Source organism: Diabrotica undecimpunctata, chromosome 1, assembly GCF_040954645.1.
Source record: "Diabrotica undecimpunctata isolate CICGRU chromosome 1, icDiaUnde3, whole genome shotgun sequence".
Taxonomy (NCBI): domain Eukaryota; kingdom Metazoa; phylum Arthropoda; class Insecta; order Coleoptera; family Chrysomelidae; genus Diabrotica; species Diabrotica undecimpunctata.
The window spans coordinates 3,136,025-3,152,589 of NC_092803.1; the positions used below are offsets into that span (position 1 = coordinate 3,136,025).

The 16,565-nt window shown below is 30.8% G+C and overlaps 1 protein-coding gene across 1 annotated transcript in view; it reads left to right on the forward strand.

Annotated features, from left to right (window-relative positions):
- Window positions 1-16,565, forward strand: part of LOC140442797 (uncharacterized) — a 29,946-nt gene that overhangs the window by 9,601 nt on the left and 3,780 nt on the right. Inside the window, exons 2-3 of the mRNA XM_072533774.1 lie at window positions 387-1,285; window positions 12,041-12,389. Of these exons, the coding sequence (XP_072389875.1) occupies window positions 387-1,285; window positions 12,041-12,389 (1,248 nt within the window). The remainder of the gene's footprint in view (window positions 1-386; window positions 1,286-12,040; window positions 12,390-16,565) is intronic.

Genomic DNA, 16,565 nt, shown 5'->3' on the forward strand with positions numbered 1-16,565 from the left:
AACATTTTGGATATTAGCTCAACCCTATCTCTGGTTATTAAATTTATTAGATACGGTTTTTTGTTGTTAATAATAAAAATAATACCTATCTAAAAGTTTTATACATTTTTGAACGTTATTTTTTATATATTTAGATTTTGTGCAATTCCGTTGTCTGTGATGGCAACAACGAATTGATTCACGGACCATTGTGTCCAGTCTGAACACAGGTTTACATTGGGAAAAAAAAGTGTACCAGTTTTATATGACGGGAAGTGTACCAACTAGGTTGGACGATAAATAACGTTGTCATAATGTGTCTTTACTTTATTTATTCCAGCGTTGTAAGATTTTGTTTATGATCTGCAGTTTCAGCATGCAAAGTTTTATAGTTTGATTTTTTTTAGGTTTACTTCAAAATGAGATTAAACCGAAATCAGAAAAAACGTTGGTAACACACACCGGAAAAAACTTTTTCAAGTGTGAAATTTGTTCTAAGCAATTTAGTCATGATGGAAATTTAAAAACGCATTTAAAGATACATACTGGAGAAAAGCCTTATAAGTGTGAAATTTGTTCTAAGCAATTTAGTCAAAGTGTAAATTTAAAAAGGCATTTAAGGATACACACTGGAGAAAAGCCTTACAAGTGTAAAATTTGTTCTAAGCAATTTAGTGAATCAGGAACTGTGAAAAAGCATTTAAAGATACATACTCGAGTAAAGCCTTATAAGTGTGAAATTTGTTCTAAACAATTTATTCAAAGTGTAAATTTAAAAAGGCATTTAAGGATACACACTGGAGAAAAGCCTTACAAGTGTGAAATTTGTTCTAAGCAATTTAGTCAAGATGCATATTTAAAAACGCATTTAAAGATACATACTGGAGAAAAGCCTTATAAGTGTGAAATTTGTTCTAAGCAATTTATTCAAAGTGTAAATTTAAAAAGGCATTTAAGGATACATACTGGAGAAAAGCCTTACAAGTGTGAATTTTGTTTTAAGCAATTTAGTGATGCTGTAACTTTAAAACAGCATTTAAGAGTACACACCGGAGTAAAGCCTTACAAGTGTGAAATTTGTTCTAAGCAATTTAGTCATCATGGAAATTTAAAAAAGCATTTAAGGATACACACTGGAGAAAAGCCTTACAAGTGCGAAATTTGTTTTAAGCAATTTAGTGAATCAGGAACTGTGAAAAAGCATTTAAAGATACATACTGGAGAAAAGCCTTATACATGTAAAATTTGTTTTAAGCAATTTACTGACAATAATCAATTATCGAAGCATGTGGCAACACATACTATAGATTAATAGTTAAAATATAAAATCATTCTAGAATAGATAATGTGTATACTTATTTATGAAACTGGTGGTCACTTGATTAATCAATAATAAAACAAAATAAAAAATACCACTGTTTATTCATTTTCATGGTGTATGGCCAACTTGACATCTCAGCTGAGAATGGAAACAACCTTAGAATATAAATTTTAATGTATCCCTTCACTTCTTATAGTCAAGGTATTAATATAACTGTTTTCGTAAGTGCGCTTAGCGTTTCGTCTTCCTTTTCCATATGGTTAGCAAATGTTCCAGTTGTGGAAATAAACTTGCTTATCATTTATTAGCCACCATATTGCTGTGAACTAGTTTGATCAGTGCGCCTCTGAACTACGTGCTGTTGTTGTTCAAAAGAACTTAAGTATATTTCTGCAGCAATTGCAGTTTGTCTTTAAATGTATACCCAAACTAATTCGGAAAATTGAAAGTTTTCAAAATAAAATGTTTTGAAACAGGAATTGATAAAACTTAATGCTGACAGATGTGCTAATTTCTTATTTATGAATGATGTAAAAGAGTTTCATGGTTCTGATTTTTAATCCTCCATTTGTTCTGAACTTTGTTTTAAATAGTTTGAAAACGATCTTCTTCTTCTTCAAGTGCCATCTCCGCGGCGGAGGTCGGCAATCATCATAGCTATTCGGATTTTTGAGACGGCTGCTCTGAAAAGTTCATTTGATGTACATCCGTACCACTCTCTCAGGTTGCGCAGCCATGACATTCTACGCCTCCCTATGCTTCTCTTTCCTTGGATCTTTCCCTGCATGATCAGTTGGAGCAAGGTGTATTTCTCTCCACGTGTAATATGTCCGAGATATTCTAATTTTCTTGTTTTTATTGAATTTAAAATTTCCATTTCTTTGTTCATTCTTCTCAGAATCTCTTTGTTTGTGACGTGTTCTGTCCATATTTTCAGAATTCTTCTGTACACCCACAGCTCAAATGATTCCAGTTTTTTCATTGATGTCGCATTCAAGGTCCAAGATTCCATTCCATAAAATAAGGTCGAAAAAACATAGCACCTCGCCAACCTAACTCTTAGTTCCAGTTTTAAATCCCTGGTACATAGAACTCTTCTCATTTTGTTGAAATTTGCTCTAGCCTTTTCTATTCTTATTTTTATCTCCTGATTGTAATCATTTGTGGAGTTAATCATTGTTCCCAGGTATGCATATTTGTCCACTTGTTCGACGTTGGTTTCGTTTATTAGAAGATTCTAATGAGAACGATACCGAAGTGGAAATCGAAACGTCAAAATAATCGAGCTGTAATCGTACCTGATTACAATCCTTGTAACGAAATATTTTGCATACCATAGGAAAGATTTTGGGTGTAGAAGATTGGGGAATAGAAACTATGGGGGTGGAGATAGGGTAAGCAAAATAAACGCTACTTGTGCGAACGGCACTCAGGGTTTGTTAGGAGAGCTGGGTTCGTGGATAAGTAAAAAATATCAAGGGGTTTGGATTGGGGCAACTACAGAAAAATGAAACAAGCGGTCATAATTCTCTTGGGACAAAATAAAAAGAAACAGGAAACACCTCTAGTAATTTATAAAGAGCGCCTCTTCAAGGTGCCTAATTATAACTATTACAACAACTAGTTGTAACTAGGGAAATAATTATCAGAAATGCAAAACATATCTTTTTCAAATAAAACTCAAAAAAGGGGTAGTTAAAAAAAGAATAAACAAAATTTAACATTTATTGTGTCTTACCACAAACAGTTACACAAATACAGATGACACAAAAAATATGCTATATAGTTTTAAAATGCACAAATACAAAGAAAAAACTTACATGTTCATCTGTTTACAAAGGAGATTGCTACAAAATCTTTCAAAATGGCATGAAGGTTAACCTTTTTTTAAAAATAAATTAAACTAAAAAAAATATTAAAACGTGTTGTCATTAGTTAACAACAAATAAAAAAAAAACTGAACACACAAATTGACAGCTAAAGTCAAACTCTAAAAATTTTATAATTTATTAATTATTATAAATCCTTTAAACTTTAATGAAAGCAATTATTGTTACTTAGAAAAAAATGTCTATTTTACTTTGAAAATTAATACATTAAATGTTACCTTTTAATTCACATAAAATTTTGCACTTAAACTTCTGAAAATCTTGCTAACATCTCCGGGGCAGAAGCTAGATGGACCATTTCCGAACAGGAACAAAAGAAAACTGGCTCCATAGACTGCAATGACGATCAGAGACGACAAAATGAGGTTGGAATCAAATCAACTGCACATAGTGGGCACACCCTATGTACTGCTTCAAAATTTTACCATGTTCTGGTATACTACACAATTTATCTTCCACTGCTACATATTTCCACAAAAGGGGCCAAAAACAGAAAACTACAAATTCGACGGTGAATTTGGATTCAAACTGAGCCTACAGCGACCCAAGTAAGAATTCATCCACACTTGTGCCGACAGCGACCCAACTAAGAATGACTAAATTAAAAATTCTTTCGCATAACTTGAAAATAAACAAAACAGAAAACTAAGACGTAGATATTCTATTTCTATGACGCAAATTATTATTTTGAAAACGCAATACTTCGGGCGACATAAATCAAAGAATATCGGGCAACATACGCAGCTGCGAAATAAACAACTTTAAAATGATTTATATTAATTCGAGCCGACCTAAGCAGGAATTGAAAATACTTTTTGCGTATTTTAACTTGTAAGATAGGAACTGAGAAACATTAAAAATATTCTTCGATTTTCAAACATATATGAGGGGATTTCAATATATTACATATACGAGGGGATTTGAAGAAATTTACAAATGCTACATCCTTAGCTAAGAGATACGTCTTGCGAAATAGTCAGGATCCAGGTGTTCTCCAGCAGCCGGTAATGAACTAACCGATGAATACTTTAATGTCGTCGAAAACACTCCGTATGAGTACCACGTCAATAATTAAAAGGACAGGACGAGATTGGTTTTCTCTGGTTCCCAATCTCATTGCGCAATGATTTCTGATCCTAGGTGAGGTTATTGCCACAGCTATCCTCCACGTTTGAAAAAATTACGAAGAATATCTGAAAAGAATTGTTTTATTTGGAAATGAACTTGCTAACGATTACACTCCACCAGGCTAAGCTCCCCCACCCCCAAGGGACCAATCACTACCGACCGACAATCCTCCTCCGCAAGCCGAACGCAAATCAGTGGACTGGCGACGACCTACAGCGCGAAAGCCATTGTTCGGGCCATTAGCATAATCTGTCAATTTTAGAATTACAATCAGTGGTGTCATTGCAAAATTAGCAGTGCCGGAACGCACTTTCCCTAACTTTTTTACAAGTAAAATATTACTCTATGTTTTTTTAATACAAGTTACGTCTGCATATTTTAAAATGTATATGCACGTGCTTAATTCAAAAATATTTAAATTCTAAAATTATCGATTTTTTGTTTTATTTTAATTATGAGAAAAGAAGACAACATAGCCCAATTTAAATGTTTTGGAGACACAAACGTAACCATTTATTGTAAAATGAAACCACACAATTATACTAAACCAGGTTTATTATTTACATCATAATATAAAAAAGGAACGAAAGGTGGTGTTTAACATACAAAGGAAAATGTCTCACATTTAATCAAAATTACAATATCCGAACATATTAATTTTCTTTAACTGAGTTTAAAAAGTTAATCAATTTACAAATACTGAACAAATGTTTTTTCTTCTTCCGAAGAAGATTTTGTTGTGCGTGTCCTAGTATTGTCTGCTGTGCGGTGTCTCCTCTAGTGTTCAACTGTCCCGTTAAGACTACTTTTGATAATTCTTTAGAAAGGTTTTGTTATAAAAGACAATAGAGAAATGGCTTGGTAAGACAATGAGAGAGTTTTGTCTCTGTCTGTTGGGTTTGATAAAAAGGCATAATATTATTGTTTCTTTCATTTTGTCCATAATGATTTTTGTTTTTTCGCGAGAACAACTTTGCATTTAGCTTGGATGTGTTTAAATTTTAGCTCAATATTATAATCTCTAAAAGCTTCTTTTTTGACAATATAAGATTCATTTTTACATTCGTCATCCCACCATAGTGGAAGACCGGTTTTTGGTCTTCAACTCAAAATAGTTTTGGGAAAATAATTTTAAAAAAATGGAAAAGGAAAAATGTAGATTATCCTAATCATTTGCAAACTGTAATTACATAAATGTTTTTTTTATTTGGGTACATCTCTAAAATATATCTTTATTTTTAAATATAGTGTAACCTCAATTCAACTATTACAATAAAATAACCTTTTTTTTCTATGACAATATTGTAATAATGGTATTTATATTAAACCAAGATTTGGAGATTAGCCTAGATCTTAAATAATGTTTTGTTTACTATCATAAAGCTCATATTTTAGAATGATTTATTGTCAGTGTTGTTTTACATATGGGTGGCTTGTTTCTTTATGTGATAAATAAATGTGTGTAGTCTTAGTCAGAAAAAAACTGCACACTTGAAAGCTTATTATTCTGACTTAATTATAATTTAACCTTAAATTACCAGAACATAGGAAGGAACATAGGTTTTCATCATTATTAATATGAATTTTCCGTTTTTAAATTATCATTTTATATTAGGTATATATCATTGGCATTAGGGATACATTGTATGTAATTAACAAAAATGCTGTGTATACTTGCCGAAAATATACTGAAGAGAATCAGGCCTAATACAGGCCCCTGTAGTAATCCTGTATGAGTTATTCTTGGACCTTGTAACTGATTACTATGGTCTCTGATACATAAAGTTTGGTTGCTAAAAATATTTACTATATTAGCGGATAAATTTGTGGATAAAGTTTACACAGTTGTAAGCACCTTTAAGGTCTAGAAAAAGACACTCTAAATATTAATTTTTAGAAAATTTAGTTGGAGAAATGGCTTGGTAAGACAATGAGAGAGTTTTGTCTCTGTCTGTTGGGTTTGATAAAAAGGCATAATATTATTGTTTCTTTCATTTTGTCCATAATGATTTTTGTTTTTTCGTGAGAACAACTTTGCATTTAGCTTGGATGTGTTTAAATTTTAGCTCAATATTATAATCTCTAAAAGCTTTTTTTTTGACAATATAAGATTCATTTTTACATTCGTCATCCCACCATAGTGGAAGACCGGTTTTTGGTTGCAATCATTTTTGAGTAATTATAGCACAATCTACATCTTTGCGAATTGTTTTTATTTAAACATTTCTGAAGATTTAAGATCTATAGAACGAGTGTCAGGACGACATTTTTAAAGTAATTTTCAAATATAGACCACTCTGCTCAAGACTCTTTCCACTTTGTGGAGGTATGAATTGTTATTGGAGAATATTTTAAATCTATGATGCTTTGGGTAGGGATGTGGATTGTACCTAGTGAGTCATTTAGAGGATTCAGGTAGTAAAGCCTGTTATAAATAAGGAGATACTAATGTTAAATCTATTATTGGAAGATCCTCGTTTGGTCTGGATATTTTGGTTGGTCATCCGTCATTGAGTAAAATTAGATTACTATTGTCTAAAGCGTTAGCTACAATATTACCTTGTGCACTATCCTGTACGGAATCCCATCTACAGTGATGATTATTAAAGTCGCCACCAATTAAAACTCTACCTTTAATTTGGCCAAATAAATTTTCCCAATCTTTGGATGAGACATACATTTTAGGAGGTTTGTAAACACATAGTATTGATAATTTTACTTGTTCTAGAAAAACACTGCAAACCTCTATATTTGGATTATCATTTCCTTTGAATTTTATATCTGAAGGGTACAGGTCCATAAAGAGCTAAGTCACCAAATGTTTTATTCATACAAATCCAAGTTTCAATTTTAAAACCAGTTATTGATAAATTATTGATGGTTATCATGAATCCTGTTGATTAAATCAGTTACTTGGGTAATTAATGAGACATACACAAGAAATTAAACTTATATTGATATTATGCAAAATAGAACATAAGCTTTAATTGGTCAAACCACCAAACATTATTGTTCAATTTAATATTTTATTATCTTATATTAATATTTTATGTCTGGCAACACTGTATTAAAAGTTTGCCTGTCATTTTTATGTCAACTGTCGGAAGACATATCTCCTCCATATTTGTTCTTTTTTTATAAGCATATAAGCAATGTAATAACAATTTTAGCAAGGCAATACACACGCTAATTTTTGTCTATCGATGTCTATTTTTTTGCACCCTAATTTCCAATAAAAACAATTCAAATTTAATCAATTATTGGCCTAGAAGGGCCAAATAAAAAAAAACAAGTTAAAATGACAAGTAGACAAAAGTTATTAATATGAAATAATTCTAATTCTTGGACAGGTTATTAAAAAATTGTTTTGTTTCGTCACCAAAGAATCGTTTTAAATCTTGTAGACATTTAAATTTTTTAGCCGAGATTGGTATCAAACCTTGAAATAATGTTGTTTAATAATATTATTTCAATATATTAATATTTTTTTATGCCTGAATAAGAATACGGAGAAAGTTCAAATTCATTTTGTAGTAGCACAGGTCTCTTTCGCTTACTTTCTTTTTCCTTTACTATTGCTGACTCTGAAGCTCCATTATAGGACTCCCGGTGATATATTAGTCTACGATGTTCTTGATATATTTTTAATTCTCGAATTGGAAGAGAACTGAAAGGACATTTATTCAAATAATCTGTTTAGTATTAAGAAAATTCGTCCATGCTCAAAAGTAGGATTGATCTATTTCCACAACGTGAAATGGCGATGGTTTTACACGAGTACTTCTAATCATTTTAACCCAATCTGAAGGAATCTCAGCTTGTTGTTTGGAGTTTAGTAACCCCATATTTTTGTCGCTCCTTTATTGAAATGTGTGAGATCCTCAAGAACTCATCGGCAATAAACAAAAGAACCGACATCGACAATTTGAGCCAGGTTTACCACTCTCTCATCTTACGAAATAAATGATACCAATTATTCTTCAGTTAAAAGTTGGCGTATTTTCCATTCAAAATAATAACAAAATCATCCCCTATTTCCAAGTTTCATTAAAACATAAATTAAAAATAATATATCAAATATTTCCGCCATACAAATTCCACCCGTCCAACTAATTATGCAATGACCCCTGTAGAAGTTCATAATTGTCTCAAACCTTGGAATTTGGTGACACATGGCCCTTAAAAAAAAAAAAAATTTCGGTATCGCGTCAAGTTGTTTGCTTAGATTGCAATAAATCAGAACTTTGTTGGTCTTCAGTGGAGAACCATCTAAATGAAGCCAAATGTTCGTTTAAAATTTTTTAAATATTCATATCTACGAATATGAACATTATTTTCTTCAAAGTTTGTGTTTTTTGTTTTTGTTTTTTGTTTTTTCTTTTTTGGTTAAGTTAGTTTTAAATAATGAGTAAAGTGTACAGTAGATATATGATAACATCGATAATATACTACATATTGAGTTGTAAGTTATGAACTATAAACATCTGTATTTCTTATAAACTCTATGTCATTTGTTATATTTTAGAGAACTGATGAAGCTTTAGAAATATAAAGCGAAACGTCTTCGATAAACTTATGAAGTAGTTGACTTCTTTTTTTATTTGCCAACCTGAATGACCGATTAAACCTCTGAATTCACTAGTTGAATACTTTAGATATATATATATATATATATATATATATATATATATATATATATATATATATATATATATATATATATCTAAAGTATTATATATTATATATATATATATATATCTAAAGTATTATATATTATATATATATATATATATATATATATATATATGTGTGTGTGTGTACCCCGGAGGTAAAGGACACTATGTCCATTTTTATCGAAATTTAGATTATTGCACTTTTGAATATAACTTTTCTGGCTCTACACATAGGTAAAGCATACTATGTCCAGAGACAATTTTACGGCAAGTTACCGACTTTTTAATAAACACCAAGTCCAGTTCCAGTCAGAGGTCAACAACACCATGTGGACTTGGTGTTGTTTACCTCTACTATATGTGTGCACCGTCATTTACCATCCGGACACTTCCCGTCATATAAATATGGTACACTTTTTTTCCCAATGTAAACCAGTGTTAAGACAAGAGATATATAAGAGAGCCTCTCTTACATATCTCTAGTTCAGACTGGAGACAATGGTTCGTGAAACAATTCATTGTTGCCATCACGCATAACGGAATTGCATTAAATCTAAATAAAAAAAAATAACGTTTAAAAATGTGTTTAGATAATTATTATTTTTATTATTAATAACAAAAAACGGTATCTAATAAATTTAATAACCAGAGAGACGGTTGAGTTAATGTCCAAAATGTTTGAAGAATTTTTTAATAATGTACACTTGTTCACTGTAGAAGTTATTCATTTTGTATTAATTTCAAAATTAATTTTTAATTTTTTTAGTGTGTTTTATTTATTCTAGTATGCCACAACTCAATACAGTTTTGTGCTACACTTTACGAGAAACGAATAGCAGCTCTCGATTTGAAATTAAACATAATAATTTAAAGTCATGTCTAAATTTTTTATTTTTTAACATTATTTAATTAAAATATTTTCATAAATTATAATAAAACACGATTCAAGCCCTTCTTTTAGCTGGTTTGATATAATATATTCGTTATATGAAAGAAGTGGACAAAAATGATAATTTGTTTGGAGATGAAAATTCGGATATTGATAAAATCTATGAGCCTCTAAGTGGTGAAAGCTCAGAATCGGACGACAATGATATGAGACGTATAAGTAAACCAGCGAAAACAAAGGTAAAAGAGGAAGCTATTATTACTCCTACAATTTTGAAACTGTCTGACAATACAATTCCAGGTAGTCAAGTAGAGGACATCACTCTTTGAACCGATAACTGCTATGGACAAAATAAAAATATAAGTATTATAATGTGCTATTTTTGGATACTGCAAATAAAGACGATCACTCAAAAGTGTTTACTGAAAGGGCACACACATATGGAAGCAGACACTGTTCATGTTTTAATCGAAAGAAAAAGAAAGAAACTCTCCAATTTGGCCATTTTAACACCATGGGACTAGCAACAACTAGTTAGGCAAACATCAGATAAATACACAGTGCACAATATGGAACTTGCAGATTTCAAAAACTTCAAAACGCTGTTCGAGAAGAAATTGTCATCTAATCCTCCTTTTGTAAGTAGAAAAAAAATATTAATAAAGACCCTGTTCTACTGTCAATATGTGTTTTCCTACAAGTCCAACAAGAACACATTGGAAAGTTTTTTTATAAGACCGATTTCAATAATCAAAATATGTATGAAGTGGACTTCATGAGGTGTCGAAGACAGTAAGTAACGTTTCCAGCCCAATTAAATCAAGTCTCAGTAATCCCATTACCAATCACAAAACAAAAGTACAATGACTTAATTGCACTACTGCCTTTTGTTCCGTCAGTTTGTCATGCGTTTTATCAAAATTTGACACAAAGCGATGTAGCCACAAACGATTACCCACAAGAAGATGAAGATAATATGGAGCATCTTTAACAATTTTGAAACTTGTCTTCTATAATTTTACTTAATTATTATAACGTTATAATATTTACCTCTAATAAAATAATAGTATAGGCTGTTTAAATTGTTTATTTCGTAAAGACCTTAACATGCAATGCCACATTATTTAAAAAAGTTATTAAAGGTAAACAACACTATGTCCAAGTACACATTTTAAAAAAAAATGTTAAATAATGAACGGTAAACCTCAGGTATATAACACTTCATGGAATGAAAGACGATTATACACACCACAATAATAATATATTAATCTTAGTTAAATATAAGAAACATTTGAGTATTTACTGATTACAAATTTAAAAAAATTTAAAATTATCTACTCTCCTGAAAAAGTAAGAAAATGGACATAGTGTCCTTTACCTCCGAGGTACCGATATATTCTATTCTAACTTGTATTCATAGTTCGCTACTTGTGTTTTTATAATCATATTTGTATTATAACCGGTATTGTAAAATTCAAATCATCAAAATGTAATTTATAATTCGAATGTATTATTATTTTTTCATCTATAGAAATTAGTTTCCTCATTAGCTCTTCGTTTTATGAGATTTCTCACCAGTAACAGTGAATATAGTGTGATTTTCTAATAAATACAAAAAATTTAATATTCGATTAATCAAAACTGATGGATTCAACACACTTAATACATTTTGAAGGACAAACAGTAATAATTATTTTGGGAAACTATTGATAATTGTCGAAAACACTAAATTTAGGAAAGTATTCATTATTCCGAAAATCTAATTAAATTTTAGGTCGCCACAAGTCACTTTTTTCCTATTTATTTTCGAGCAGTGTATTAAAAATTATATTGAGCAGTGTATCAAAAACTGGAATTTATCTGCGCGTGGAAGTAATGCGCGTGAAAAAAATGGAACATGAAGAACAAAGGACTGGCGGCAGAGTGAACCTACTGACTGACAGAGAATACTACTGATTCTTTTTAAGAAGCAATATACAATATACTGTACTGTGACACCGAACAACGTGTTTGGTGACTGTGACAAGTGTGACAATACATACACATATATGGGGAGTATATACTCTGCCTGTCTTTTGCTTAGATAAATACAATAGTATAGTATATATAATAGGTCTTTTGGATTTGATTATTTGGTGTTCAAATTTTTCATATTGGATGAAAATTGAATCTTGTAAACAGTATGGAGACACAGGAAGACATTTATACAAAGAGTGAAGTATCTAACATAAAATGCCAAACCCAATTAGAGAACGATGATGTGAATAATACAAAATTTCCAGTTACTATAAAAAATGAATTTAAACAAGAAATACTTCTACTCGAGGATAATACAACTAATGATGATTCTAAGGATTGGTTCAATCAAATGAATATGACAATATCTATTGAAAATGTAAAACATGAACAAATGGAAGGTAATAGTAATTTGTTAACCTGTAAAAATTTGGAGTCTGAACCAAGTATTAAGGATGATAAAGACCTAATTGAAGAAAATCAGAGTCAATGTGGTATGTATAAATCAAAATAGTTTTGGGAAAATAATTTTAAAAAAATGGAAAAGGAAAAATGTAGATTATCCTAATCATTTGCAAACTGTAATTACATAAATGTTTTTTTTTTTATTTGGGTACATCTCTAAAATGTATCTTTATTTTTAAATATAGTGTAACCTCAATTCAACTATTACAATAAAAAATAACCTTTTTTTTCTGTGACAATATTGTAATAATGGTATTTATATTAAAACAAGATTTGGAGATTAGCCTAGATCTTAAATAAAGTTTTTGTTTACTATCATAAAGCTCATATTTTAGAATGATTTATTGCCAGGTTTGTTTTACATATGGGTGGCTTGTTTCTTTATGTGATAAATAAATGTGTGTAGTCTTAGTCAGAAAAAAACTGCACACTTGAAAGTTTATTATTCTGACTTAATTATAATTAAACCTTAAATTACCAGAACATAGGAGGGAACATAGGTTTTCATCATTATTAATATGAATTTTCCGTTTTTAAATTATCATTTTATATTAGGTATATATCATTGGCATTAAGGATACATTGTATGTAATTAACAAAAATGCTGTGTATACTTGCCGAAAATATACTGAAGAGAATCAGGCCTAATACAGACCCCTGTAGTAATCCTGTATGAGTTATTCTTGGACCTTGTAACTGATTAGTATGGTCTCTGATACATAAAGTTTGGTTGCTAAAAATATTTACTATATTAGCGGATACATTTGTGGATAAAGTTCACACAGTTGTAAGCACCTTTAAGGTCTAGAAAAAGACACTCTAAATATTTATTTTTAGAAAATTTAGTTGGATATCTGTTAAGTGACTTATTGCATGTAGTGTATCGAGACCAGATTAAAATCCATACTGAGTGCTTTGCGAAAGATTATAGTGTTCAACTGTCCCGTTAAGACTACTTTTGATAATTCTTTAGAAAGGTTTTGTTATAAAAGACAATAGAGAAATGGCTTGGTAAGACAATGAGAGAGTTTTGTCTCTGTCTGTTGGGTTTGATAAAAAGGCATAATATTATTGTTTCTTTCATTTTGTCCATAATGATTTTTGTTTTTTCGCGAGAACAACTTTGCATTTAGCTTGGATGTGTTTAAATTTTAGCTCAATATTATAATCTCTAAAAGCTTTTTTTTTTTGACAATATAAGATTCATTTTTACATTTGTCATCCCACCATAGTGGAAGACCGGTTTTTGGTTGCAATCATTTTTGAGTAATTATAGCACAATCTACATCTTTGCGAATTGTTTTTATTTAAACATTTCTGAAGATTTAAGATCTATAGAACGAGTGTCAGGAAGACATTTTTCAAGTAATTTTCAAATATAGACCACTCTGCTCAAGACTCTTTCCACTTTGTGGAGGTATGAATTGTTATTGGAGAATATTTCAAATCTATGATGCTTTGGGTAGGGATGTGGATTGTACCTAGTGAGTCATTTAGAGGATTCAGGTAGTAAAGCCTGTTATAAATGAGGAGATACTAATGTTAAATCTATTATTGGAAGACACTCGTTTGGTCTGGATATTTTGGTTGGTCATCCGTCATTGAGTAAAATTAGATTAGTATTGTCTGAAGCGTTAGCTACAATATTACCTTGTGCACTATCCTGTACGGAATCCCATCTACAGTGATGATTATTAAAGTTGCCACCAATTAAAACTCTACCTTTAATTTGGCCAAATAAATTTTCCCAATCTTTGGATGAGACATACATTTTAGGAGGTTTGTAAACACATAGTATTGATAATTTTACTTGTTCTAGAAAAACACTGCAAACTTCTATATTTGGATTATCATTTCTTTTGAATTTTATATCTGAAGGGTACAGGTCCATAAAGAGCTAAGTCACCTAATGTTTTATTCATACAAATCCAAGTTTCAATTTTAAAACCAGTTATTGATAAATTATTGATGGTTATCATGAATCCTGTTGATTAAATCAGTTACTTGGGTAATTAATGAGACATACACAAGAAATTAAACTTATATTGATATTATGCAAAATAAAACATAAGCTTTAATTGGTCAAACCACAAAACATTATTGGCCTAGAAGGGCCAAATCCAAAAAAAAACAAGTTAAAATGACAAGTAGACAAAAGTTATTAATATGAAATAATTCTAATTCTTGGACAGGTTATTAAAAAATCGTTTTGTTTCGTCACCAAAGAATCGTTTTAAATCTTATAGACATTTAAATTTTTTAGCTGAGATTGGTATCAAACCTCGAAATAATGTTGTTTAATAATAGTATTCCAATATATTAATATTTTTTTATGCCTGAATAAGAATACGGAGAAAGTTCAAATTCATTTTGTATTAGCACAGGTCTCTTTCGCTTACTTTCTTTTTCCTTTACTATTGCTGACTCTGAAGCTCCATTATAGGACTCCTGGTGATATATTAGTCTACGATGTTCTTGATATATTTTTAATACTCGAATTGGAAGAGAACTGAAGGGACATTTCTTCAAATAATCTGTTTTAGTATTAAAAAAATTCGTCCATGCTCAAAAGTAGGATTGATCTATTTCCACAACATAAAATGGCGATGGTTTTACATGAGCACTTTTAATCATTTTAACCCAATCTGAAGGAATCTCAGCTCCTTGTTTGGAGTTTAGTAACCCCATATTTTTGTCTGATTCCATGTAGGAATGTAATTGAATAGGGAAAGTAACTTTAATATAATCAAGTCTACATATATTGTGGAGAATATAATGCAAAAAAACGAAACATGGGGAAATTTTTATTTTGCCCCTCAAACGAGTAGCAGAATATTTCAAGCGATCTTACTTGTATATCGAGAAAATTCCATAGAAAGTCATTTAGCATTGAGCATATATCGTCGCTTGCCTTTTTGCTAAGTGTTTACCGATAAATGTAAAACACACTTTTGCTGTAGGTAGAATGTGGACATTAAAGGCATAGACGTTCAGCTGGCTCTTATCTTAAACATCGTTTCTTGTTATGTTTGGGACACTAAGATTTTTTCCAAAATCGAGACAAATAGCTTCGTGAGTCACAGAGGTTCGACTTTTTTCCTTCGCAGTCCTTTTTCTACTGTAAAATACCTCAGCATTTCTTTTGTGTACATCATTTTGTATCGTAAGCTGGCGTATTTCGTTTTGCAAGCGTTCATTTTGAGCAAGATCGAAACTGTTTAAAACATCAGACTGAAGAGATTTTCTTTTTACAGGAAACTCATCACAGGAACTACATGTATCGGTTCTGGGATATCCAAAGGCTTTGTTAAATTTTTTATTAAAGACTGTTCTGTAAGACTCGTAAGATATTTTCATAGAAGGGTTCAACGCACAAAACATTTTGAACATCTTTTTTATGTTATAATATAATTTAAAGTATAAAGTATAAGTTAAAGTATAATTTTTTAATATCATTTACACCCTAGTGGCTTTTCCTGCTTTTAAATGACTTTATATGTTCGTATGTTGCTGTAAAAACGTGGGATTCCAATTTTCTAGGATGGTTTTTATTTTCTCCTCTTTTATCTAGAGGGGCGACTCGAGTCATTTTCAGTGAATTTTGTAATGTCTCTATTTTTTTTCTTTATTCCATGAATAGACATAAAAGCTTGTCTACAAATATTTATTTAATTTAAGCTATTATCAGTGCTAAAACGTACCCTGTAAGAATATGAAGCACTTCTCAAATTTGCTTCATCTTCATCTTTCCTAGGCCTTTTTCAGCTAATAGGGAGAACTCTAATCAATCCACATATGTGTTTTTTCCCCAATTCTGCTCATTATTGGAAGTTATTGTTTTAAAATTCTTGATTACAGTTTTTCTTGTTTCTTCAGGCACATTTTGAAAACATCATTTACGACAATTACAGGTTGCACCTATCTCGTGACTGCAGTCCAATTTTTTTCACATCTCTCATTCTGCCGTGCTTTTTCCTCTTCTTTGATTCATTCTGTCTATGCACTAATTCATTCTCATTTCCACTACTATTGTTTTCTGTATTCATTGTTATTTACTTTAAATCACTTGGAAAACAATGAAAACACTAGCTTAACCGACGAACAAAACTCTCAAAGCTGCGCGTATTTGATCAACATCTATCAGCTGTTTATATGGACTTTACCCTTTTAGGACCTGTCTGATGAGGACTTGCCCCTTATTGGCG